We start from the raw sequence: 26,447 nt of genomic DNA on the forward strand, positions 1-26,447 counted from the left end.
AGGATATAAAAAAAAGAAGACATAGACAGAAAGAATGTGTTTAAGTATCCCATATTTCTTTTCTATGTGTCTCATATCATCAGTGAGTTTTCATTTGCGGATTTTTTTTTGTGTAGTTTTATTTTACAATCAAACGGAGCTCTGACATGGATGGCATTAATTTATGAAGAAGAATCACTGGAATGTGTTTCATTTAAGACATTTTACACTGTCTCCCATAGCATCCTCACAGGCAAGCTAAGGAAGTGTGGGTTGGATGAGCGGATAGAGAACTGGCTCAACAACAGAACCCAGAGGGCCATGAACAACGGAGCAGAGTCTGGATGGAGGCCTGTCACTAGCGGTGTTCCCCAGGGGTCTGTGCTGGGTCCAGTCCTGTCCAACATGTTCATCAATGACCTGAATGATGGGATAGAGTGTAACCTCAGCAAGGTGATGATACCAAGCTGGGAGGAGTGGCTGATACACCAGAAGGCTCTGCTGGCATCCAGCGAGACCTGGACAGGCTGGAGAGCTGGGCCCAGGGGAACCTCATGGAATTCAACAAGAGCAAGTGCAAGGTCCTGCCCCTGGGGAGGAACAACCCCATGCGCCAGTACAGGCCGGGGGCTGAACTACTGGGAAGCGGCTCTGTTGAGAAGGACCTGGGAGTGCTGGTGGACAACAAGGTGACCATGAGCCAGCACTGTGCCCTTGTGGCCAAGAAGGCCAAGGGTATCCTGGGCTGCATTAAAAGGAGTGTGGCCAGCAGGGCGAGGGATGTTATCCTCCCCCTCTACTCTGCCCTAGTGAGACCACATTTGGAGTGCTGTGTCCAGTTTTGGGCCCCCCACTGTAAGAAGGACATGGAACTGCTTGAGCAAGCCCAGCAGAGAGCTACCAGGATGATCAGGGGACTGGAGCATCTCCCATATGAGGAAAGACTGAGAGACTTGGGTTTGTTCAGCCTGGAGAAGAGAAGACTGAGGGGGGATCTCATCAATACCTATAAATATCTAAAGGGAGGGTGTCAGGATGATGGGACTAGGCTCTTTTCAATAGTGCCCAGTGACAGGACAGGGGCAACGGGCACAAGTTGGAACACACGAAGTTCCACCTCAATATGAGAAAAAAACCCTTTCCTGTGTGGGCGCCAGAGCAGGGGCACAGGCTGCCCAGGGAGGCTGTGGAGTCTTTCCCTGGAGACATTCAAACCCCCCCGGACATGTTCCTGTGCCCCCTGCTCTGGGTGTGCCTGCTCAAGCAGGGGGGTTGGACAAGACGATCTCCAGAGGTCTCTTCCAACCTCTACCATTCTGTGATTCCCTCCCCCCCCCACACCCGGTAGTAAGCACCTGGTGTCAAAATGATGTACAGGGATTCATATTTGTGTTTCACGTTGATTTTGGGCCTCTGTTGCAGGGCGTTAGCCGCTGGGCACGCTGGTGGAAGGTACTGCGGCTGCTGGAATAACTCGGAGCCCGCCTTTCCCAAGCCAAGGCGGGAGCCCCAGCGGAGAGGCATAGCTTTGAAAGCATCCACTGGACGCGTACCACCCCGCACCCGTCCAGCTTCCCGAGTTCCTCACCCCACAGGCGACATGGTGGGATCCCGCCCCCTCGCCCCCCGCCCAGCCACTGCCCGCCGCAGCCCCGCCCGCCGGCCCGGCTCAGCTTATATCGGCGGGGCGGCGGGGCCGCGCCGGGAGCCGTCGGGATGGGCGCCGCGCCGAGCTGCCGGCCCTGGCAGCTGCTGGCCCTGGCCCTGGCCCTGGCCCTGGGGCTGCCGCCGGCCCTGGGGCTGCCGCCGGCCGAGCGGCTGCTGCTGCCGTACGGCGAGGGGCGCGGCGACGCGGCGCTGGAGCCCGGGGACGATGCGCGCTCGGCGGCGCTGGAGCTGAGCACGGCGCTGCGCTTCTACGGCGCCGCCGTCCGATCCCTCTACGTGAGTGCGGGGCCGGGGGGGCGCCGGGTCCCCCTCCGGCTGCCCGGGGGTCGGAAGGGCTGCCGGGGGCTCCCCGCGGGGCCTGTCGCCCCTTGCCGCCGCGCTGCCTGGCTTTGGGATGGTGCCTCGGCTGGCGTTTCCCTTGCTGGGCTTCACGGCGTTGTGTGAGCGCCGTGGTCAGAGGTCGGTCCGAGGAGCTGAAATGTGCCAGTCGAGTTCCGTCAGGTATCAGGCCGTGTTAATTCCCTTCTCGCTGGTGCTGCTTCCTTGTTGCTGATTCCTTGCGATGCACACAGTCTGTGGAGGCAATGCAACAGCCAGCAGGAGGGTAAAGAGGACGTAATCGGTTATCCAGAGTGAACACCATCCATCCCCAGGCGTTTTCTCTGCTCCTGCATAGGGTGTATGTCCATCCTTGTCATGGTCTATGTTTTTGTGTGCTTCAGTATGCCAAAGTCACAGAACTGAAACTAGGAGTGTCTAGCCAGCAGCCTGACTTGTGCCAGACTTGCACCTCTTGGCACTGAAGAGTGCTGTCCTGCACCTTAATGTCTTGGGCATTCTCAGATGTTCATTGCTCAAGGGTCTCTTAGGTAGAGAGTTTCTCTTGGGAAGAGAAACTCTTTCTCTTGGGTAGAGAGTTTCTCTTGGGAAATACACACCCAAAGTAATGGCAGGCTTTGGGCTGCAGGCAGACCTCAGCCACGTGTGTGTGCCTCATAGCAGAATCGGCGTCCCAGAGTTGTGTGTGCATGTTTACAGCTAGTGGAATACGTTTGGTGTATGGAGGTGGGATTGAAAACAGATTGTCTGGAGCAGAGCGGCTCAAAAATAGCCGGAAAAAAAATGTTAAAAATGGCAGCATGTCTTCAGAATGCTGCAAGAGCACTGCGTGTTTTATCGTTGCCTCTTTTCCCCTGAAGCCTCATCTAGGCTGGCAGCTGAAGATGCTAACTAGCATATTTAGAAAGGTAGTATTGGGAAGACCCAGTGTGTTTAGTGCATTAATCTGATCAAGTTAACACCCACCTCCCTGTCCAGATAAACCAGTGTGCTTTAGCACCATGGATCTAGAATGCAACTTTGGGGACTATTCTACATGGAGACACTTGGGGAAACTGGACCTCCGTGTGGCCACAGTCATTCAAAATCTGATGTAGTTCCCATGTATTGAGTCTGTTTTATGGGTAATCACTGAAGATTTAACGTGCTTGCAATACACTGAATTATACTAGTGCTGCCACTTCAGTTGGTTTCCACATTGCCCTTACATAGATAAATCCTGAAATCACACCTGAAGTCCAAAATTTTGAGGGATTCAAGTTATGCCTGCATGGAAAATGAGTGTTTTTAACTGAGGCTGGCAGTAAAGACGAAGTAATTCACAAATATTAAGTGGAGTTCAGACTTTAGTTTGACCCTTAGTTCATTGTCTTGTCTTCCATACTGTGTTTGGGCACTGGTTAGCCAACCCAAGTAAAAAATACACTTTTTTTTTAAGCACAGATGTATTCTTGAAAGATAGTGGGCTGTGTATCCAGTCACTGAGAAGCAAAGATAACAAGTAACGTGTCAGATAAGTGACAGAAAGGGGAGAGTGTTTTCAAAGAGCAGTAAATTTGTTAAGAACACTAGATTTCTTTAGTTTAATGGTCTTGTTACTTGCCCATGCTGTAAAACAGGAAAGGTTCTAGTTAGTTTTTGTCCCTAAGAATATCCGGATAAAGTCTATTCCAGGATCCCTTTTAGAGCTCTTGCAGCATGATTACTCAGTACTAAGGATGGATGATTTTAATGTAGGCAAAGTCTGATAATGAACGGTATTTCAGTATCAGTCTAATTAATATGCAGAGGCTTTTAACTTGCATTTAATCTGTCAAAAGTATTGCAAAAGAGAAGCACAGCACAAACTGTGGGAGTAGGGAAAGAAGTATACTTGTTGAGGAAAGGTATAGAGCAGTCTTAAATTCACCTTCACAATATGCAGTATCATTGTATATAGGCAGTGAGTATTTATTAAGTTCTATGATGTTATTCAGTAAGCAGAATTTATCAAAGCATTGCCAGTTGATAGTAAATATTATCAAGCTGATATCATGTGGTATAGGCAGAAATACATCGTAATACTTACAGGAATTCCTGGATCAGATTTTGAGTTGTGATGAAATACATCTTTCCGTACAGTTCATCAGGATGATGTGATAACCTTATCTCCATTTTTGAGTTGCTTGATTTTTGCAAGTTTTGCCTTCAATCAGTTGAAAACTTATGTGGGTTCTCTATTTTTTCCAACAGTTGAGAAGCTGAGTTGTTTGACTTAGCTCTGCACATGAATAAAACAGCAAGGAGTTCTGAGGAACAATTGTTTAGTATCAGCTTGTCATAAAATCCCTGGCAGCAGAACTTTTTTTCTTTTCATAGACAGAAGAGAGAACTTTTATTTACTATAAGTAGAAACAGACTTTTGCATACTGTAATCTTCAATATGGTGATCTCCTATGCAATGTTTATAACATCAAATCCTATCACTAACCCATACTGATCTATTCATTTTAATAGCACACTTTTAATAAGACTTCTTCAGTTTACACTAGGGCTCACTGATGTGGAAAAGCTAAAGGATTAGGAATTACTTCTTTAGGGGAAGACTCAAGAGTCTTTTTAGGCAAGCATGGATCAATTTCTTAACCATTACTTTTATTAACTTCCTAAATTAATAGTTGGTCATGTTTATATTAGAAAATTTTGCTGCTTTAAGTCAACTGGCACTACATTATACAAATAAAGTATTTTTTTCTAAACTGTCTTACACAAATATTCAAGTCCTCAAAATGCTAGTAACTTGAAAGAGAAAATACCTCATTTGTTTGAAACTTTAATTTTTGTTATACACACACGGATACACTTTTTCTTTCAACAGAAGTACTTTGTTACTTTATACTTCCTTCTTCTCATTTGGTTTTTCAGGGCGGACCTATAATAGAGTGTGTGTGATTTGTTCTGCTTCAAACTACGAATGTATGTTAACTATGTGTGTAATTCAGAAGTTTAACATGCTAAAAATATATCTGTGTTAGTTCCTATCAAGTTAAATAGTATTATACCCTAAAAGGAAAGATGTACAGTCCAGCTGGTCTGTCTTTAGACAACGCCCACCTGAGGCCTTTTTTTTTCCCACTCCTTTCCCTTTTGACAGGAATGATACTTTAATGAAACCCAGTATTTACCCTGAATTACTTCTTTGTATTTTGGGGCTCACACTTTAACCTCTCTGTGTGACCTTAAAAGGAACAGGGTAGAGTTAAATCATACTCTTCACCATCTTTGTCAATATAAATGTATTATTAAATTGATAAACTAAAGACATTTTCTCAGTAATGATGAATGTTCTTTTTTAACACTAAAAATCTCTTCACAAAGTGAGCAGTCTGTGTATTTATTTTCATTTAATGGCATGCAAATGTTGTCTGGGTGATAGAGTACTTGTAACCAAGCATTCCGTTAAAATTTAAAACTGAACTGTCTCATTTACTAACTGCAAACAGATGAAAATGAGGTTGGCATTTTTGCACCCCCTTCATAAAATTACTTGTTGCAATTAAATTTTTGCAAGATAGGAAGCGAATAGTCAGAAGCATCCCCCCTGACAGATGAAAAGCGGAAGGCCAAATGTTAGGTCATTTCTTCTGATCTCCACTTTGTTCTGTAGTGTTAACTAGTCCTGCTTGTATTTTCTCTTAATGTTATTTTAATCTCTGCCGTAAATGGGGCACCATGCAGCCGCAATGTCTGCACACACCAAATCTGATGAAGAGCATGGAATTTGTTTAAAATACTTCAAACACCAGTCATCTCTCACAAGAGGATTTAGAGGGGGAGTAGGGGTGGTTATGTACAAAAAGTGTAAGCAAGGAGAAGGAAGGAAAAAACCTTTTAATTTACTCTAAATGTATTACTTTAAAGGTGGAGTGCACCTCTTTGTTAAAAAGTCTTAATGCCCACCATCTTCCCTGCAGTGATCCAGTTGTATAGTATAATTGGTGGCTTTTCATTTTTAGGGTAAGTTTTAGCTTTGCTTTACAGGGATAGGAGGCATTTTTTCTAGTGTACAGATGTTATAGAATTTCTGGGAACTTTTCTGGACTAGATCTCTGTTGCATGTCTGCCTGAAAATAGTTCACAGAGTACACCAGAATTTCCTTCAGAAATGGTTTGACATATGCTGACTGTATTGTCTGTAGATGTATAATTTCATTAGCTGCTACAGTGAAAAATACTAAAGAAGTTAAGATCATGTGAAAACCAGGAATTTGGCTTTATGCATGAACAGTATATCTAAAATAGATAAGTGGTATATAATCTGTACAAGCATGATGGGAATATAGGTCATGTTAGAAAGGGGGAGGAGAAGCTGAATATTGTGATAATTTTTCCTCTAATCGTTTGTGACTTAACAGTGGCCACAGATCCTAAGGTGAAGTATGAATTTTAGGAATACAGAACTAAAAAGACAGCATGGGTTACCCCGTTTTTAAAGTAAATTCTGGTATACTGTGTGAACTCTTTGCTAAGTTTACCTAATGGTTCATGCTAACCATTATCCAGTTATATACCAAGCTGACTGACCACTATCCTGTGGCAGGGAAGCATGCTCTGACTCCCTGGGTAGCCAAAGGAGGGTTCAAGGTATAGGTGTGTACTGTATATGAAGGGGTGATTTGTAGCAGGAGTTCCCGTACTACAGTTTTTCTGATTCGCTATAGGTAGTGGTAGTAATGGTGGTCCAGACTTTAAAGGATGTTGCCAAGACATATGTAGCCAACATCCCTGACAGCCTTACACAGCCCACAATTTCTCTGTGTCTTAAAGAATATATGTAGTACTGGACTCCTTGTTTCCAAATGTATATAGTAGAAAAGGGAAAGAAAAATTTGGAGACAATGAGACTGATCAGAGAAAGGGAACAGCTCTTATACAGAGAGTGTGTGAATAGGCTGGGGGTCTTCATTCTGGAGAAGAAATAACATAGTGGGAGAGACTGGGCAGGATTTGACTGTATGTCCCAATACAAAAACTAAGGGCTATCAGGTGAAGCTGGGAGCCAGACTGAAAGCAAAGAAAAGTATGAGAGATCTCATGGTATGAGTCACAGAGCTGTGGATTTCCATTTTAAGGGATTTTGTGGATGTATAAAGTTTATATGTGTTGAAGGGAAGGCTTAACGAATACACGAAGGAGATCCACTGAGAATGAATAAACAGTCAAACCACAGGGAATCCCTTGAGCTGAATGTGGTCATAGGCTGGCTGGAGGAGTACGTACATGTCCTTCTCTTGTTCTGCTGAATCTGTAAGCTCCCAGGTATGGCTGGGGAGAGGCAACTGGGCTGGATGGCCTTGTGGTCTGAGTCATGGTGGCCATTCTGACCCTCTTTCAAGCATTCATAAAGGTTGTGTGATGTTGTGAACCTCTTGACCATGTGAAAAGATCCAGCAGCAGGTTGTTCTTCTTGGACTCACAAGAATCCCTGTGAGTAGATAAATCTGTGGGAGACTGTAGTTTTAGTTTCATGGCTTGTAGTGCCAGTTTTGGGACCTCTGTCCCTTCCTGAGTTACCTGCATGTGTGGCACTGGCTCTAGAGTGGCAAGAGCCTGGCTGCCTGCAGGTAGTCCGATGCATCCTGTTATCAGATAGTCAAAGACTTGGGAATACATTTGTATGTGTCTGATTCATACAGTGCTGTACACATCTGGAAGAAGGGCACGGGACAAAAAAACTGTGTGTGAGCAGTTTATGCGCTGCCTCAAGGCCTGACACCTGTAGTCTTGCTTGTGTCTGCTGTGTGTGTGAGTCAGCCCTGGTTTGCCAAGGGAGTTTGGCTGTCATGCTTGGACATGCTCTAACATCTACCTGTATGTATGTATTTAATTTTTAGTCAGAGGTGGTTGTCTGTGAGTCATCATCTCACTGACCAGTTAAATCTCACTGAGCCCAATGCATTTTCAGACTAAGAGTTTCAGTTATATATGTTAACACCTTTTTTCTTCCCCCCAAGTAATAGAGCAATTTTTCCATAGGACTGTGTCAGGGGACTCAGCTGTAAGGGAATTTACCGGATGGCCTGTATCTGCTATAGAAATTCTGTCCTCTAGCCTCTATAGCTGTTGGTATAGGAGCTGTGCTCACATCATATCTTAAGAGTAAACATCAGCTGTTGCAGTCAACCTTGCACAGTAGCAGAGAAGTTCCTAGGAGGATGGTTGTAGTGAAGTGAAGTGAAGATTACATCAGTCCTGGCTAGGCAAAGAGAAATCTGTACATCTTCCAAGAAAACTTTCACCCAAGCTATTACAATATTAAAGCATGGAGCAGTTTTTTGGGTGGGAATCTATGTGTACATTACTTCTTTGATCAGTTCTATTAATTTCTGAGGTAGACCTGTAGCAGCAAGGAAACCTCAACTGACCCACGTGCATCCTGACTCCCTAACCATCTTTTCATGGGAATGCCATAGCCTGTTGCGTCATGACTTACATGTGTGTGTGGGACAAGGCAGAGCTGTTCAGTTTCTCCTTTCTGTGGCCAACTAGCCCCCCCCCCATCAACAGCAGACTATTAGGAATGGGCAGCTTTCTAGGCTGTCCAGATTAAGCATCTTCCTCGGCCTTGATGGTAGAAGTCCACATTCCCAGGGGGTATGTTATGACTTTGATACAGCTTCTCTGTAGTACACTCTGCTTTACACCAGGTAAGAATCTAGCTCACTGGTTAACTGAAAAAGTAACTCTTTCAAATACTTGCTTCATCCTTACCATACCCAGCCATGCTGTTGTAAACCTGCCCTTCAGTTTCAGTAACAGCTAAAAGTGAGAAGAGCTTTTGGTCATCTGGGAGGGTCCATGCACAATTCTTGACAGACTCATAGAGGGGTTGTGCTGGATCTTGGTCTGATAAAGCCTTGGAGGCTTGTGAAATGTGGTGGTTATGTATATCTTTGTTAGAAGAGGTCCCAAGTGTCTGAAATATAAATAGCCAAAATCCTTATCTAGAGAGAAAAGGTTGGTCTATCCATGAAGTAGACTTCTGGTTTTGGGCAACTGAAGTCCCAGGACTCCTGACATGGGATACAAAACAAACTTGAAAAAAATCAGTTACTTTACAATTACAAGACTGACTATTTACTCAGTTTCTTTTGGAAATGCAATGGAAATATTTTGATCTAGAGCACATAGGTGTGGGAGTCAGCCACATGAACAGAATCTATCTTATAATTTCCACCTTTTTATTAGGTTGCCACTAATGGGATTATTGCAGTGAATGAACCTTCAAGTGAAGAAAAGTATCTTGGTCAATTCCCAGTCAGTTTTGGAGCTATTGCTCCTTTTATGGCAGACCTGGACACAACAGGTGGACGTGGAAATGTGTATTATAGAGAAGATTCATCCTCAGATGTCTTGCAACTTGCATCAGACTATATCAAAAGAGGTTTCCCTGAGACTACTTTTGATCCCAGCAGTGTTGTCATTGTTACCTGGAAGCTCGTGGCTCCTTACCAGACACCGGGAGAAGATCATGCTTTGGAAGAAAAGGTGAATGTTAATCAGAGCTTTAGGACATGTTGAACAAATGTTCAGCTGAAGTGTAACACTGTAACCTGTTGTTTTGAAGGCTTGAATTCCCTTGTGTTTAAATGAATACTGTACAGTTAAGAATGTATTTTGTTGTTGAAAAGGCTGTAGCAAGATAGGAGTTTCCAGATTTTTTACTTTATTTTTATTTTGCAGTATTTTATTCATTCAAAAGAAAATGCTTGAATCTACATAGCTGATTTCTTTGTATTCCCTGACAACTTTTACTTTGAATGTTAAGTGTGATGTTTTAATAACTGAAACAGTAGGATATCCTACCCTCCATCTGTGCAATATGATCCAGTTGCCTTGCATTTTTCAACATACTCTTAAGTAATTTTGACATCAAACTATCTAAATCTGGTAGGTATATGGACTAATAGGAACTTCAGACTGTGAATCACGTTTGGACAGGTGACACTGCATTCACAAAAAGATCATGCTTTGTAGCTAGTATTGAATGAAGAAGCAGTTAGAGGTTATTTTTTTATTACTTGCAAACCGTTTTCCCTTTTTAAACCATGTTAGGTGCTGTCCTGCAAAGATACCTAACTTTATGCACCATAATTATCCCAGCTGATAAGCCTGGTCATGATGTATAAAGATGAGAACATTGCCACAACTTATCAAATTTTATTTTGTCAAAGATTAATTTCTTGTGCCTAACTTGAGACAACCATTGTGTTGACAGTAATGATTCTGCAGCCTGATAGCAACAAATAGCTGATGTCTGAGGTACTGTCTTGATGGTTCCTACAGTATGTAGGAGTGGTCCTACAGGAAAAGACACTTGCAGCAACATGAAACTTGAACTCTTCTTTAAATATTCTGTTTACAGAATTTTTCTATTTAGTCTAGCACATCAGTCTTTTTATTTTAAGGAGAAGATATATCACACTCTGCATGTTACAGAACTTAGAACTGTTATGTTTTACGCAGCCTGTGTGGCTATTTACTAACAGATGAACTTACCTTTGATAATGCTTTCTTTTTAGTGCTTATGCATGCTAAAGCTAAAACTGCCTTAGCAAAATATAAGCTTGAGTAACACTGATTTTTCCTAGGAACTACACGATATGTTATGTTTGATGGAAATTCTGATTTTGACTTTGTGTTTTTAAAAAAATGTTAGTCTGTTGTCTATCTTGATTATTTTTCCATGAGTAAGTGGATGTTAAATTTTTTCCACAGAGAAACACATTCCAGGCTGTTTTAGCCTCTTCTGACTCCAGTTCCTATGCTATTTTCCTTTATCCAGAAGATAGTTTGCAGTTCTATAGTACATACTCCAAGAATAACGATGGAAAGATTCCTGCTATGGTTGGCTTTAGTCAAGCCTCTACAAACTACTACTTTTGGGAGAAGCCAGGATCCTACAATGTCATTGCTAATGATGAAGACAGCATTAGAAACCTGCGCAAGTATGCTTTTTTGTTTGTTTAAACTCATCAAGAAAACATCAAGGAATTCCCTGTTTTTCTTAATTGTAGCATGAGTCAATGATAAGTAATAAGACCCCATTAGCCATTACACAGGAAATCGCAAAGTCTCTCACAGATAAATATCCACCCATTTGAGGAATACAAGGACTTTGGTCTAATTTGTCAAAAGGCCATAGTTCCATTGTCACTGGTAGGAGCTGCTATATACTTAGCCCTTCTAAAAATAGGACCATTTAAGACTTAACTCTTTATAGTCTATCCTGGGCAGTCTTTTTCTGAAAGAAAAAGTGAGCAAGAAGGAAATGGAATGAGTTAGAAGGTTCTAGTAAGTGTTAAGAAGTTCTTCATGGCCCAAATATATCCTTCTGGTCCCATCACTTTGGAGACAAGAAGGCTACAAAATCTCAAGAAGAGAGCTCTGGGTGTGGAGAAAAAAATGCTATCCAAACTGTCAGGGGTGTTTTACAGCTGAATAAAATGTACTTGTAGATAAGTATGTAGGTGAGATAATGCGACAGTTTTGTCCTCGTATTTCTCAGTAAGGGATAACATTTTGTGTAGTCTGGAAATACCACACAACTTGTGCTTGATCATTTTGATTTGGCATATGCTTCTCTTTGATAGAAGCAGCAATGCTGGGAAACAAGGTGTCTGGGTGTTCGAGATTGGTAGCTCATCTGACAGTATTGTACCTGCCAAGATCAGCAACATTTTGAAGATCCTTGAGTCCAATGAACAAGACCAGGAGATTACTTCAAAACCATTTATGTCAGACTATGGCTCCACTGAAATAAGACAGCAGTATGTCACCAGTAGTACAGACAGCACAGAAGAGGATCAGCACCACGTTACATATAGTGTTCCTCAGCTAGCTGCAGAAGACTTTCTGACTTCATACCAAGACGTAACTGAAACACCTTCAACTGAGTCTTTTTACAGTCATCAAGATTTCCCAACAGCAAAAGCTCCACCCCGCCAGTTCCAGGTCCAGCAGTTCCCCCCACAGCAACCCCAAGTCATAGATGTGGAAGAATTTGATGAAGCTGGTGTAGGTAAGGTCTTTCATGCAGCTTGGGTACTTCTAAAACCCATAGGCTGGAAAAAACAGAGGTGTGCAACAAATGAACTACTGACGGAATAATCTGTTTCCTTCTCACTACTTTGTATCTGAAAATCTGGACACATTTAGTAAGTTCGTGTTATTCATTGAGGTAGTTAACTTGGATGTCACCTCAGATTCATGTCTCGCCAGTCTAGAAAACTAGTGCTCCTTTCAGGCTCACAGGAGAGCACATTTACACTGTGTCTGTGGAACCTGAATCTTTCCCAAGGAAAAATTCCTGTAGGAATGCTGATGCATCCTTAGGGGCAACTGATTGCCCCCTTTCTTTTGCCCGGGACTGTTGTTAAAGGTATGATCTTAAGTTTAATAGCTGCATTAAGTGGCTTTTCCTGGTAAGGATTTTATGATCAGTTCTGCTGAAACCTAGTTTATTTCCTTTCATAGATGTGTTACTGAATACAGGTGATTTAACAAAGGTTGGTAATAGTAACTGTTGTAAAAAATGTTGGCTAGGGTTTCATGACCTTAAGTTTTACAAGGGTGGGATTAGCAATTCTAACTTCTGAGCAAGTGTTTGTAGAAAATTCAGAACAGTGTGACTGACTACCCAGATGTCAATTGTTTCTTGAGCAGATGTGAGAATTGGTATCTCCATGAAATAACAGCATAAACCAATTAGGATTACAGGGTGCATCGGTTGGTGCATGGTCCTGGGTACCATACCGAAGTGTTTTGTTCTGAGGTTGGAAAGGGTCCTTTTTACTTTAGTGTGGAAACAAGGAGAGGGTAAAATTATTGTGTATTGAGTTTCACCAAGACAGTTTAACTGATCTGTATTAATATAGATATGCTTTCTGACAGATTTCTACAGTTTTCTAACATCTGAAGCCCTGATGTTTCCTGCAAAATAGTGGACTGTCACTTGCATATTGCAAGTTTAGCAAAAATGAATTCCAGTTTTTTGTTTTCCTTAAAAAGAAAATGAAAGAAACTAATCAAGTTAGTCTAGAGATGTTTTAAAGCTAAACCAGGGATACGTGAATATTATAGTAATTACAAGAAGTGTCTTTGTCTTATTTTCTACAGTGTTTCGCTACCACACAGATGTCCAACAGACCTGTGCTAACAACCGCCACCAGTGCTCTGTTCATGCTATTTGCAAAGATTATCCCAATGGATTTTGTTGCAGTTGTATTGCTGGTTACAAAGGAAATGGCAGACAATGTGTAGCAGAAGGTAACTCTCTTGAAAATTAGGTGCATATGCAGCAATTGCACATAGCATTTTTGAATGAAGCAACCTGCTTTCAATACTAAAAAAGACATGTGGTTAAACACTTCTTGAAAGACTTACCACTGAGATGTATTGAAAGGTATTTTAAGAAGTGAGCTGTGCTTTCTGAAATGGCGTGGTGTTTTGAATGAAGCAAATTATTTTAGGTGGTCAGTTGTATGCATTATGCATTCTAACATGACTTTCTAGGAAAAATAAACACATAACTGACATAATTTAATAGATAGCGTAACATTCAGTGTTTATTGCTAGAATTAGTCATGAAGTTCCAACGTGTTATAACCTGATTTGGTCCCCACTCTAGAAATGGACAGTTCAAAGGGAATGGACAAATTAACTTTGATCATCAAAGTAAAGAGTATGGCTCCTCTATGTCTGACTCTTAAGCTTCTTTACTAAAGGGCTAATCTGCTAGATTTTTGTTAGATGCCCATTTAAACTTTGTTCCTGTGTAAAATCCATAAAGGAATTTCTTATGTATACACTTGTAATCCTCATAGTGACTTGACTCAAGAGTATAGATGCATTTCAACAACTAAAATAGCTGACTGCGGACTTCGTGTTTTATGAGGCAGGAAAGCAAAAGCTACTACTTAGCTTTCAGTTCATAAAACTGAGTTTTCCAGAGAAAGAAAAGAAAGATCTGATGATAATGGAGTCTGAATTCGCAGGTAGGAAATTATATACAGAAGAAAACCAGCAATCCAAAGTAGCTACTTCTGTAAAACACAGTCTTAAAATGGTCAATAGTTTGGAGTGAAGAAATAGAATAGGTTAGAATAACAGGTCAATTATTCTACCACCTAATGGTGTTAGCCTTCTAATAGGGAATGAACAAATTTACATTCAGTAGGTATTGATATGAAGTGTGATCTTCAAAAGAAGTTTCTGTATGCCACTTAACATGAGTGGCATGTTAAGTCATACTTAGTATGAGACTGTAACAGCTTAGTCTGTTTATGGAGTTATCCTTGCAGACAAAATTGTAAATTGGGGTAAAGCGCATCTCTTCAGGCGATTTTGGCTACTTGGTCACCTGTGTAATGACAACACACACGCACTTATGTATGCACTTACGTACAAACATATGTACTTAAGCAAATTAACACACTGTTCGTAGGCAATTTCCTGTCTGTTGAATTCTGTGAGCATTTGTTTGCCATTTATTTCAACACTAATATCTTTGAACATAGTGAGCTGCTCTGAACACATTCCTTGGAGAATATTTGAGAACTGTTATTTTGTTCTGATGCATTATATTGATTTGCCAGGTTCTCCTCAGAGAGTCAACGGGAAGGTCAAAGGAAGAATCTTTGTAGGCAATAACCCTGTTCCAGTTATATTTGAGAACACTGATCTCCACTCCTATGTTGTGATGAACCAAGGGCGTGCCTACACTGCTATCAGCACAATCCCAGAGACTTTGGGGTATTCATTACTGCCTCTTGCCTCTATTGGAGGTATCATAGGATGGATGTTTGCTGTGGAACAGCAAGGATATAAAAATGGATTCAGTGTTACTGGTAACTTTTAAATTAAAATAATGTTCAAAAACTGTGCTATGCTTTCCTCTGCCTTGGGAGAAAAGAAATGTACATTTAGAAGCAATGTAGGATGAAAACATGTTTATTCTGAGCTGCAAATGGATTGCTTTGTAATCAAACTTCCCACGAATTTTTCCATTTTTCCTGCTTACAATGTATAGGTATTTGGCTTTTTAATTTACCGTCGATGCACAAGCATGTAAGTCTTGTTAGAAGGAAAGATGGCTTGGCCCATTCCTGTGCAAGAAAGAAATTATTGAAAAGGATCTGATTTTTGGTGCTAGAGTGTACAGAGCTACTGAAAAAAGCTGTCCCTACAGCTGCAAGAGGTCTAACATGTTAGTTGCCTTGTTGTACCAATGGAGAGGAAAAAAAAAAAAAGAAGAAAATCTGACCTCATGAAGGTCTGAAATTATTAACAGAAGCAATTCCTGCATGAGGTGTAAAATTATTCTGGTAACTTATTTGAGGGGACCCCCAGTTCACAGTTACAGCTTTTCATGAGAGCCTGAGGCCGAATCTGGTTGGTGGTGCACAGGAATTCAAGCTGTAGATCCAATCTGTTCTAGGAGAACATGTGTTTCTTTTTAAAAATTTATCCTTTACAGCCCTGTACTATGAACTTAGTTGAACATAACTTTTTGTTTTGGGGCTTTCTTGGATTTGGTGTGTTTGAAGTTTGTTCTGGAATTTACAACTGGAGATACATTTCACTTGGTTTTGATTTGAAAACAGATATACTGGATTTTTTTGTTTGTTTGTTTTATTAACTCATTGAATTCCTAATGGAGGTTTTCTCTAAAATGTATGACGACTTTGCCATGTTAACTGGTACTATTTGTTGTAACTTTTTTTTTTAATTCAGAAAAACCTGCTTCTTCAGGCTTATTTACAATTTAGCGCCTTCAGTACTTAAGAAAAGATAGTTTCCTTGCAGTATCCAGCGATATTATCAGTATACCTCTGAATGATATTTCTGTAGAAACCCAAAACTTTAGCAATTATGCTGCATCAAAGTTTGCAGAAAATAGTAATTTATATTTTATCTACTAGAAGCAATACTTTGAATAGAAGGATTCAGAAGCCTCTGTTAAGTGGTTTTAACTAATACTGTTTCTTTAGGTGGAGAGTTTACACGGCAAACTGAAGTAACTTTCCTTGGCAACAATGAGAAGCTGGTTATAAAGCAGAAATTCAGTGGAATTGATGAGCATGGTCACCTTACCATCAGCACAGAAATGGAGGGCAGAATACCTGAGATCCCATCTGGCTCATCAGTCCATATAGAACCATACACTGAACTGTATCACACTTCTAGTTCTGGTAAGGTTGCCTAGGAATGAAACGGGAAGAAAGTGCATATTTCTCAGAGCAGAGAGTAAGACAATCTGAAAAACATTATTTTACTCCCTTCTTAACAAGTGTACTTAGGACCCTTCAATTTATAGAAAGTTGCTTTTTGCTTCTTAGGAACAGGTCCCAAAAGAAGGTGGATTGCAAGTGGGACAATGCAAATATTTCTAATCTTTTTATTGAAAAAAAAAAAAAAAGGTGAGTTTGAGGTTTGGGGTTGTCCTGTGCAGGGACAGGGGTTGGACTTGATGATCCTTGTGGGTCCCTTCCAGCTCAGGACATTCTATGATTCTATGATTCTCTGATCTGATGTTTGCAAAATACTCTCGATTTCCCTTTCCATTGGCCTTGTTTTTACACTGCTGATGGCAGTCGTAAAAGTTGCAAAGCTTTTTGTAGGGTCCACAGCTCTTCAGTAGGGGCTATACTGGTGTACACCTTTTTGTGGTAATGTCATTAAATGGGCTTTGGTCTTGTCTGATGAGACTGTGCAAACTAGTTATTTACCAGTATGTGTCATGTAAACTGCATTGCAATGGCTGTGCCTTGTGTTAGTAACAAGCATTTGTCAGTATTATTTGAGCTGGGTTTGAACAACTGGCCAGAAAATCAGAAGCCTCTTAATTCCCTTATCAGTTTCCTTCGTTGTCTCTTCAGTACTTCTCTCCTTCTTTCTTCTCTCTTCCTTATCTCGGACTCTGAGATTTGGTAAAAGAGCCATTCTTCATTTCACTATTTACAGGGTAATCTCCCTTCTTCTTCTTTCTTCTTCCTGGATAAAATTATGGGTGTTTCAACACAGCAAGAACAAAGTGAGGTTGGAGCGTTGCTGCTGACTATCCAGCCCAGCTGTCAAAAAGCAATAAAGAGGAAGCAGCCTGTGGTGCACCCAGGTGCACATGAATACTGGAGAGAGTACACTTTGTTCCAAGGGTGCACTGCAATTGCTAGAGATAGACGAAAATGGTGTAGTTGCAGTAGCACTGCCTTATATCCCTTAATGTCTGGCTTTGGTAGCCAGTGATTAATCCCTCTTGCTGCTTTGCCTGTTGTTACGGACTGTGAGGAGGAGGAGCTGGAAGCAGCAGGAAGCTTCTGCTTTGTGCTGAACAACTTCAGAATTTTGGAGGATTTGTTTGGGCAGCATGTGCTCTGTAGAACACCTGCCTTGGCAGAAATGCTGTCCCCATGGAGGAGAAGTCAGGGGCTGCAAGAAGGCATCCTTCAGGCTGGATTTGATTTACCAGTACTCAAATAGTTATTCTTCTGCTGTCCTATGGCATATCTGATAGACCATTATTTAGCAGAAGTCCAGCTTTTGCCAACTTTTGCAAGTGGATTGCTACAAGTGTGTTTTGGTGTCCCCATGAAGAAGTGTGGAGTTCTGAGGACCTTTCTGTTGGTGGGAGGATTCTCAAGCCCAGATCTCCTTTGAAGAGTTTTGGTCACAATTTTTCTGCAATATAGAAAATTCTTGTGAAGCATACAAAAGCTCTCAGACATGCATCTTCTTCAGGACACTGTCAAAATCCAGGGCCAATAGACCACAATGAACTAAAAGCGGGTGTAGTTTGGTGCTGGCGAGGTGGACTCTTGTTCTTCTTAGCTTATAGATGCATTGTGTAAATTCATCTAAAGAAACCTCTGAGTTTCCTGAGTTGAATTTTCCTTCCTTTACCTGGTAACCCATGAAGTAAAGTTACATTTTTAAAATATGTCAAGGTAAACTATACGACTCATTCCTTAAGGCTGTGATATCTGAGAACAGAGTAAGCCTAGTCAAGTGCCTATTGTTTGCATGGAAATACATCCAGTTTCATAGCTTCTTGCCTTTGAAATATCTATTTACACTATTCAGCCTGTATCCCAGGTCTACAGATACTGTTTAGCAGAGTATTTTTGCTCTCTGTTCTGATCAGCGTGTTTGTTTGTGTGTTGCAGTGATCACTTCATCGTCCACCAGGGAATACGCAGTGACAGAACCAGAAAGGGATGGGGTTGCTTCCACATACACAGGTGCCTATCAGTGGCGACAGACCATCTCGTTTGATGAATGCATTCATGATGACTCTCACCATGCTGCTTCTGCTACTCAGCAGCTCACAGTGGACAGTGTGTTTGTCCTGTATAATCGAGATGAGCAGATTCTGCGATATGCGATGAGTAATTCCATCGGCCCAATCAGTGGTATGTATGAATTGGAAATCATTCTTTTTCTCTTTTGTGAGTAATTAAGAGTAGGCTTCTACATTTTTAGCCTGCCTTAGCTGGGTTAAATTAATGATTATATTAATTCATTGCATTAGTCAGTAGAAGTCCGGTTCCATTAGTTGAGAAGAGAAATGGGATTGTTGAAAGCTTGTGTTTTCACTTGGGGAAGAGTACTAAAGTGATTATCTCCTCTTGAAATTCAGTGGACTTTGTGTCTATTTCCTTGAAATACTCTCTCCACATACCACCTTGTTCAGATACATGGAGTGTATAGTTTATCTTTACCTAATTTATAGTTCCTCTATTATTTTTTTTTGTATTGTCAGAGCAAAGGGCAAAAGAGGGGAATAAGATTTGCTGTTGAAACAGCTAGTTTCTATAATTTATCTTGAAACATGGCATTTTATGGTTGGAAGGTATTCAGCCTATGAAGTGTATTTTTGTTTTGGATGAGCTGTCCAAGTTTGTCTGTTTGCACTAAAATCAGGAAAAAAAAAGCAAAAGAGCAATTTAAAAATGCACCCCAGATGATTACAAGAAAAGGCTGTGCTCGCTTATATTTGTTACAAAGATGAAGTTCTACTAACTAAAAATGAGCGGACCAAGCTGTTAAAAATCACATAGGTCTAGTGTCAGTGGCTGGAAGATGCATTATCTTTGTCAGTTTTGCTCTTTAGAGAGGTTTTTGTGGCTTTTCTATTTTTTAACTAGGCAGTCCTTTGCACCAATAACAAGAAATACAGGTGCTATTGCTGTGTCTGAGATTCATGCCCTGCATATCACCTGCAAGTCCCCTTCTTCCTGGTGCAAAAAGTATTCTCTTTCCTTGTTTCATATGCACTACAAGCAACCTCCTTCTGGGCCTTATTTGAGTGGTATTACTTGGATAGAGTCATCATGGCTATATGTGGTCTCTCTTGTCAGATGGTTCTGCTGATATTAATCGGAATCCTTGCTACACTGGTACCCATAACTGTGACACTAATGCGATATGTCGTCCAGGAACTGGAAACCGTTTCTTCTGCGAATGTTCGATTGGCTTCCGTGGAGATGGAAATGTTTGTTATGGTATCAGACAACTTCCATTACAAAATGACCTCTATTGTAGAATTTGTTTTGCTTGGAATTTATTGACTCTCAGGACTAGCTGTTCCAGCAAAATGAACTGTCCTGAGAAGCTGGTTTGGGGAAAGATAAGCTAAAGGGATGCTGGGGTGGCTGACGTATTTCAAACATCAAAGTAAGCAAGTTTGACTGTCTTGAAGGGACAAACTTGGGTATGTTTTGCTAGCTTGCAAAGCACCTTTCCTACCCAGTTCATATTTTCATAAAATCTGTGGGAACTCAGCTGTGAGAAATTTACTGTAATGCAAGTTCTGGTTAAAATGAGTCAACTAGGTTAAAAGTTCTTGAAGGAGATGAGGAATGGCATATAAGCATGCATACAGAGCAGCGAAATCTTTTTTAAGATCTGCTTTGAAAATCTTTCCTGTTGAAGGAGACTTATTTCCCAGCTCTGTACAGCTCTGTATTCTTAATGTATGTGTTTTGTTTTATAATCAAATCACAGCAAAAATACTTGTTTTCAGGAGGAGAAAGTGTGTATTAATCAAATATGCATCATCCCTATTAGTTAACTGAGTTTTTTTTTCTAATAAAAAACCCAAGCCACAACCCTCCCCCCTACTCCAACCCTTAATTGCAAATGAGAACATCATCATCACACTGTCCCTCCCAGTCCTCTGGTGCTGTGAGTTGGGCAGCAGTGGATTAGACATGTATATGGATAATGGGAGGGGAAGTCTTTCTTAAAGTTCATGCTCCCCCAGTAGTCATCACTGCTTCCAATCACCTTGTAGGCTGCATTTTCTTCCTCAGTGGCTCCTCCTTCCTCTCTGATTTCCTGTCCTTTCCCTTTATTACTCCATTATAGAACCTCTTCTGGGTTTTTTTGATGCAGGATAGCTGAGGACATAGTTACCTAAAAACCTACTTTCAGGTTACTAATGTCTCTTAAGAGGTATGGCCTCGCCAAGATGTGGTTTAAATATGCAAGCCTGCTATTATTCAACAGTTGCACAGTTTCTGGTTTTCTGGCATCTGTATTAAAGGCATCTTTGTAATAACTGGAATCCTTGTAATCTAGATGTTGATGAATGTTCAGAGCAACCAGCTCTCTGTGGCAGCAATGCAGACTGCAATAACCAGCCAGGAACCTACCGCTGTGAGTGTGTTGAAGGATACCAATTCGCAGCAGATGGACGAACTTGTGTTGGTGAGTTTCATATTTCTTAAAAGCACTGCCCACCAGCTTTCAGGCTGTGATTCATCTCACTGAGACAGAAAACAGAGCTTCTAGGATCTGTGCTGACTTCTAACGTGAGTTCATGCTGCAGTTAGTGATTACAATCCATTAGGTAACCAAAGTAGGTGCCTGAAGTACTTTGTTTTAATCTCATAAAAACTGCCATTCAGAATGTTTCCAAATAGAAAGTGGAAGCGATTACTGAATGCTTCTGTCCTTCCTGTACCATTATTTAGCTGTAGATTTCACATGTAAGTAAAATTCAAATTTGTAAAAGAAGAAAAATAAAAGTGTGCAGTTATTAATTTGTTGGTATTTCACAGCATCTTACTTTCAGGGTGAGGCAGGGCTTTTCCTGCATTTTCGGTAGTCGTGCGCTTTGGCTTTTAGGAGTTTTGGGGTTTGTTTCTTTCTTATATCTAATCCAGAATTACATTTAATGGATTAGATTTTAGTCACAGATTCATCCCTTGGACAGGCAATGCACAGGTCTAAACCAGTGAGTCTTGCCTATTGCAGGTTTATTCTGAAGTGATAATCGTGCTGAAAAGGAATTATAGCTACAGATCATTTGACTGTTAAAATCTTTGAGATTTGGAGGAAATATGGCTGCTTTTTTAATGGACCATTAAAACTTCAAATTTAGTAGTAGACATTCTTCCCTCCAGCCATGACCTTACTGGCTTCATTCTACCACTTTCCCATGCAGCCGATGTGTCACACTTCTAACAAGTGCTAAGTAATTCCTTGCCCAGCTTGAACAACTTTGATCCCTTTCTTCAATCAAAACCAAACTTTGCATCTGTAAGACTGAGGAAAGGGAAGATGAACTCTAGTTTCCCAACAGATTGGAAATAAATGTCATGGTAATTTTGTTCCCCTTTCCACAGGGGAGGGTTTTATAACCCACAGACAACTTGAATCCCAAAAGGGGCAACGGCTACCCTCTTTGTGCTTTTGCAGCTTGCTCTGGGATACCAGCTTTGACTCAGCTTTTCTGGAACTGCAGCTTTTTCATGGCAGCTGTGTGACTCACCGGATAGCTTTAGAAGAGAGTTGTAAATAAATCCTGTTCTCCTATTTGTAGGCTGAGGAACAGGAGGACTTGGGACTCCCTTTGAGAATCTTATGGATTTATAATGCAGTTCTGAATAGATTATTTTTTAATCTAAAACTTTGTCAAACAAAACAGATATAAATGATTCTCACAATGATGTCATCTCCTCCAGAGAAATGGAGAAAAACGACTGTTTTCAGATCGGGCTCTGATGGCAGATTTTTGTTATTTCCCTGCCGATGCTGTGGTAGTTTCCATCTGTATACTGTGATGAAAGGAGCATTGTAGAGTCTCGTCTTGGTCCCCTGCCAACTTCTCATAAGAAGTGTGTAAAGAAAGCCTCAGTGGACTCTCTGCTACAGCAGCTGGAAGTCAGTTCCTAGATGTGTACACTGCAAACTCATGTATTTCTGAGTCCAAATTTTTTGTAGTATTTTGCCTCTTCCTAGTTTAAATACCATGATTTCCTTTTCTCTTCACTGACATAACAGGTAAGCTTAGGCAGGGCTCCAGTGACTACCTGAAATAATTTGCGTGTAAAGCAGTGCAATGCCTTCAGAGTCCCTGCTGTCAACGATGAGAAAGTTATGAAAAGCTGCAGGACAATTCCCAGCTTCCACTGTTGGTCAAAAATCTCTCCAATAGTTGACAAATGTGTTTGTCTCCTATTGAGTGAGTCACAGCTCCGATCTGTTGCCAAGTGATGACAGCCCTGGGTCAGTGCGAGGTTAGTGTAGCAGGATATCTAATAATTCCCAGTGCGGTGAGCTGGCCACTTAGCTAACATGTGAGGTACCTCTGCGAGATGCCTTACATTTCTTCATCCAGGACTCCTTTTTATAAACAAAACTGTAATGGATATTAGGACCTGTCACTGTGGCAGCCTTTCAGCCCTCTTCTATACTAGAAACATCTATGAGGTGCTGAGGACAATCTGTTCCTTATAAAACATTAATAAGAAGACCTAACACTAGTGAAAGGGGAGATCTTGGCAAAAAAATCCCAACCCCCAAAACAAAAAATTGTTTCCTTGTTCCCTTTCTGTTCTGTATGCTTTCACAGCTGTTCTTCTCTCCCTATAAACTTACTATGAGTGGACAAAAATTAAAATTTTAATCTCTTTTCTTGCACCTCTAACCTGCAGCTGTTGAATACGTCGTAAACCATTGCCAGACAGGCACACACAATTGTGACATTCCTCAGCGTGCTCAGTGTGTGTACACCGGAGGATCTGCCTACATCTGCACATGCCTCCCTGGCTTCTCAGGAGATGGGCGTGCCTGTGAGGGTGGGTAACACCATTTGTTTTGCAGTTTTTATACTCTTTATTGCACAACTTAGCTGGTCATTGCAATGTCCCATCCTTACTTGTGATTTAAAGTAGGAGATTTCATAGTTTAAGTCTCTCAGGCAGGCATTGCATTAAGCTTTTGTCCTTTCCTCCCCTCACTCTTGAATTCTTCCCTCAATATTTGAGCTACGGAATGTCCAAGATATGAGGTAAATGCAAAAATTGCAGCGGTTGCAGCTAGAAGGCCAGATCATCACCTGCTGCAACTGTTTGCATTATATTGGTTTATATTGCTAAGCTGGTGACACATGATGCTCAGACTATGTAAGAGAGTTATATTCTGTTTCATGTTAATTAAAGTGCAGTGGAGGAGCAGCTTTAGCTAATGTTGGAAACCTTGCTGGCCAAATCCTATTTCTCTGGCTGTGGTTTTTCCTTGAGAAACAGGGGCATGTATTTCTAAAATACCGTGTGAATTAACAATGCTAGTTACCATCAGAATAGCAGAGTGCAGGGATTTGCTGAGAGCCAGAACCTAAAATACATGCATGCTTTTTTCTTTCTTCTTCCCTGCTTTGTATTTCTGTGTAGACATTCTTCCAAAGGTCTATAATTCTAATCAGATATTCTAGAATAGGAGCCTGAAAGTAATATGGTAGGTTTGCATCTTAATTCATCACCCCAATTTGTCCATCAGGAGGAACAGTTACCTGAGATAGATCTTCTCTTTTACAGATGTGGATGAATGTCAACAGGGCCACTGTCATCCAGATGCTTTCTGCTACAACACTCCTGGGTCCTTCAGCTGCCAGTGTAAAGCAGGTTATCGTGGGGATGGTTTCCGGTGTGTGTTAGGAGGTAAAATTTCATAGTTCTTGAAAGTTGGACCAGAAATACAATTTGGAAATTGGAGGATATATGTTAATTTGGTTCCTCTCTGGAACAAATTAGATCTTGTCTTATTGGGGTCTTTATTCTTTCTCAGGCCTTTCGAGGTTTGAACTTCACCAGCTTGTGTCAAAATCTGTATCTTGACTATTATCACTTTTCCATGATATCCTGTTCAATGTCCTGGTTTATGTTTTGTCTGATCTGTCCTCAGCAGTTCTCAGTCCCAATCTGATACTATCTTTAGAAGTTGCCTATGTAAAGGTTTGACCACAGATTGATTTGTTTTGCATACACAGTAGTCACTTATCATAAAACATCTGAAACTGTTGGCGATGTAAATGAAATGCAACAATTACAGGAGAGAAGTGAAGGATGAGACCAAAGTACCTGCACTATTGTCTTCAGTGGTATCTAGGTGCCTATGTGCCACGTATAGCCAGCAAGAGTCCAGTTAGTCTTAACTGCAGTTTCTAAATACCAGTAGTTGTTTCTGTATTTATCTAGCTTGTTCTCTATTTAGCAGAAAGTTCTTTACCCTCCCACACTGTTCTTGCATTGTAGTTTGGGCCTTGAAGTATAAAACTCCTGATCTAGAGGGTATGCTTAAAAAAAGAAAGGAGGGAACACTGAAGCACAAAGTAGCATTGTTATGGTTACTTTAATTCAAAAGGGACAGCACTAAGGCTTTGCAGAATGGTGAATGCTTGCATCCAGGAAATAATGCCTAACTTCTGAGTATATTCAATCCCAATTCTCCTGCTTCTAAGATTCTTGCTGTTGGGCAAAAGACCTGCCCCTCTCAACAGACCGAAACTCAAACTGTGCAGCCAAGAGTAAGAAAAGCACAGGGCCAAAGGGAAAGAAAGCAAGAAGCAGTATGACTGAGGAGGGAGGCTGTCTTTATAATTCAGCTTCTGCACTGTGTTCTTAATGATTTCCAAAGTATTTGATGATTCAAAATTGAGAGGGTTTTTTAATGTGCTGGCTTAAGAGTAATTGTCTGCATGGCACAATATTACTACCTGATGTGTTGCTAAAACTTAATATTTTTCTTCTGCTGCTATTTTCCCTAATTCTGAAGTTCTGGCTTCATAATTGGATACTCATGTCTTAAAACAAAAAGGCAAAGGATTTTATAGGAAAGGCATAAAAAATCACAAGGTTGTTTCTGGTTTTAGATCATATTTATACGACTCTTCATCATGCACTCAGTAACACGTGTTTCATCAAATCACCCAGTGCTTGCAGACTTTTCTATCATAGGTAAATTGTAGGAGGCTTTGCACTGTTTAATTCTGAAGCTCTTGCTTTTGCCGCTTTGTCAGTCTTTCAAGATTATTTTTAACTAACTTTTCATACATGAATGCCCATGTGTATTTTCATTTTAATGCCAGATGAATGAAGAACTACCTAGTATTTCTGACCTGTGTCAAAATATTTAGCCAACCAACCAGCTGATAAAACCAGCATTATTCCTCCTAGAGGAGAAACTTGATGTGAATAACTTGAAGCAACACTGAACCTTAAAGCTTCCAGTTCTTCAGGCAGAAATGTAAAGGTGGAAATATCACTTTGGTGTCTGGCACATCCCCTTTGTAGCTGAAACAGGTGGTTTGGTAGACTAGTACCTGAATTCAACCAATTAACTTCATTACCAGGACACAATTAATTTCTTCTGGGTATATATGATAGCACATTTAGGTGGTTTTTTTTTGTTTTTGAGAACAACACCTTTTCACATGCAGTGCTCTACGAAACTGCTAAGCATAGTGTACTATTTTGTAGTAGCTTTGTGTTATTTTTTTGCTGTTTATCCTGTACGCTTCTTGACTGTCACACTCAACACAATTGTATCTTGAATGACGGCCTTTCCATGTCACAGCTTTAATGGTAGTAACAATATTTTGGAGAGTTTTGTTGTATCTACTGTTTTAGTTGGTTGGGATTCTGCCAGGTTTTTTTTATGCTCTTTTATAGTACCAGTAGAAGATATGATTTAGAAACACTTGTATCAGTTGTCTCTGCTCATGAAATGCTCTGGGCAGAAAAAAATCTGTGTAGATAAGTAGTCTTAATTTTACTGAATGCTAACTGAAGTACAGAGTATCTGTATTGCTCTGCTAGTCTGCAGCAATGGCAGTGTTTACAACAAACTTAGCTACTCCTCCCTTCTTAGAGAGTTAATAGAACAATAGCTGCCCTTTGGATGTCATCTGTTGCTAAAGCTTTAGTACTTTTAAAATAGATATAACAACAGTTAATAATTGTCAAGAGATAGAATCAAAATATACTTTCTGAAGCCTAGCAAAAATCAGCTTAGTTTACTTTAGCGCCCAATTTGTAAAGTTGCTTCAGAATGGAGATTCCAGATGAGGCTGTATTGTATTCAGCTGTAATTAAAGACAATTTCTTCCCCTTTTTAGCCACTAAGGCTTAGATCTAATT

At 40.8% G+C, this 26,447-nt stretch overlaps 1 protein-coding gene across 1 annotated transcript in view; it reads left to right on the forward strand.

Moving 5' to 3' along the window:
- The first annotated feature begins 1,660 nt into the window (after positions 1–1,660).
- NID1 (nidogen 1) overlaps positions 1,661–26,447 on the forward strand; it is a 44,591-nt gene continuing 19,804 nt past the window's right edge. Inside the window, exons 1-12 of the mRNA XM_075089441.1 lie at positions 1,661–1,923; positions 9,214–9,513; positions 10,744–10,973; positions 11,619–12,046; positions 13,144–13,293; positions 14,622–14,873; positions 16,017–16,217; positions 18,189–18,434; positions 19,383–19,526; positions 20,605–20,733; positions 22,965–23,108; positions 23,847–23,969. Of these exons, the coding sequence (XP_074945542.1) occupies positions 1,696–1,923; positions 9,214–9,513; positions 10,744–10,973; positions 11,619–12,046; positions 13,144–13,293; positions 14,622–14,873; positions 16,017–16,217; positions 18,189–18,434; positions 19,383–19,526; positions 20,605–20,733; positions 22,965–23,108; positions 23,847–23,969 (2,575 nt within the window). The 5' untranslated portion in view covers positions 1,661–1,695. The remainder of the gene's footprint in view (positions 1,924–9,213; positions 9,514–10,743; positions 10,974–11,618; positions 12,047–13,143; positions 13,294–14,621; positions 14,874–16,016; positions 16,218–18,188; positions 18,435–19,382; positions 19,527–20,604; positions 20,734–22,964; positions 23,109–23,846; positions 23,970–26,447) is intronic.

The sequence above is a fragment of the Phalacrocorax aristotelis genome, chromosome 3 (genome assembly GCF_949628215.1).
Source record: "Phalacrocorax aristotelis chromosome 3, bGulAri2.1, whole genome shotgun sequence".
NCBI classification, from domain to species: Eukaryota; Metazoa; Chordata; class Aves; order Suliformes; family Phalacrocoracidae; genus Phalacrocorax; species Phalacrocorax aristotelis.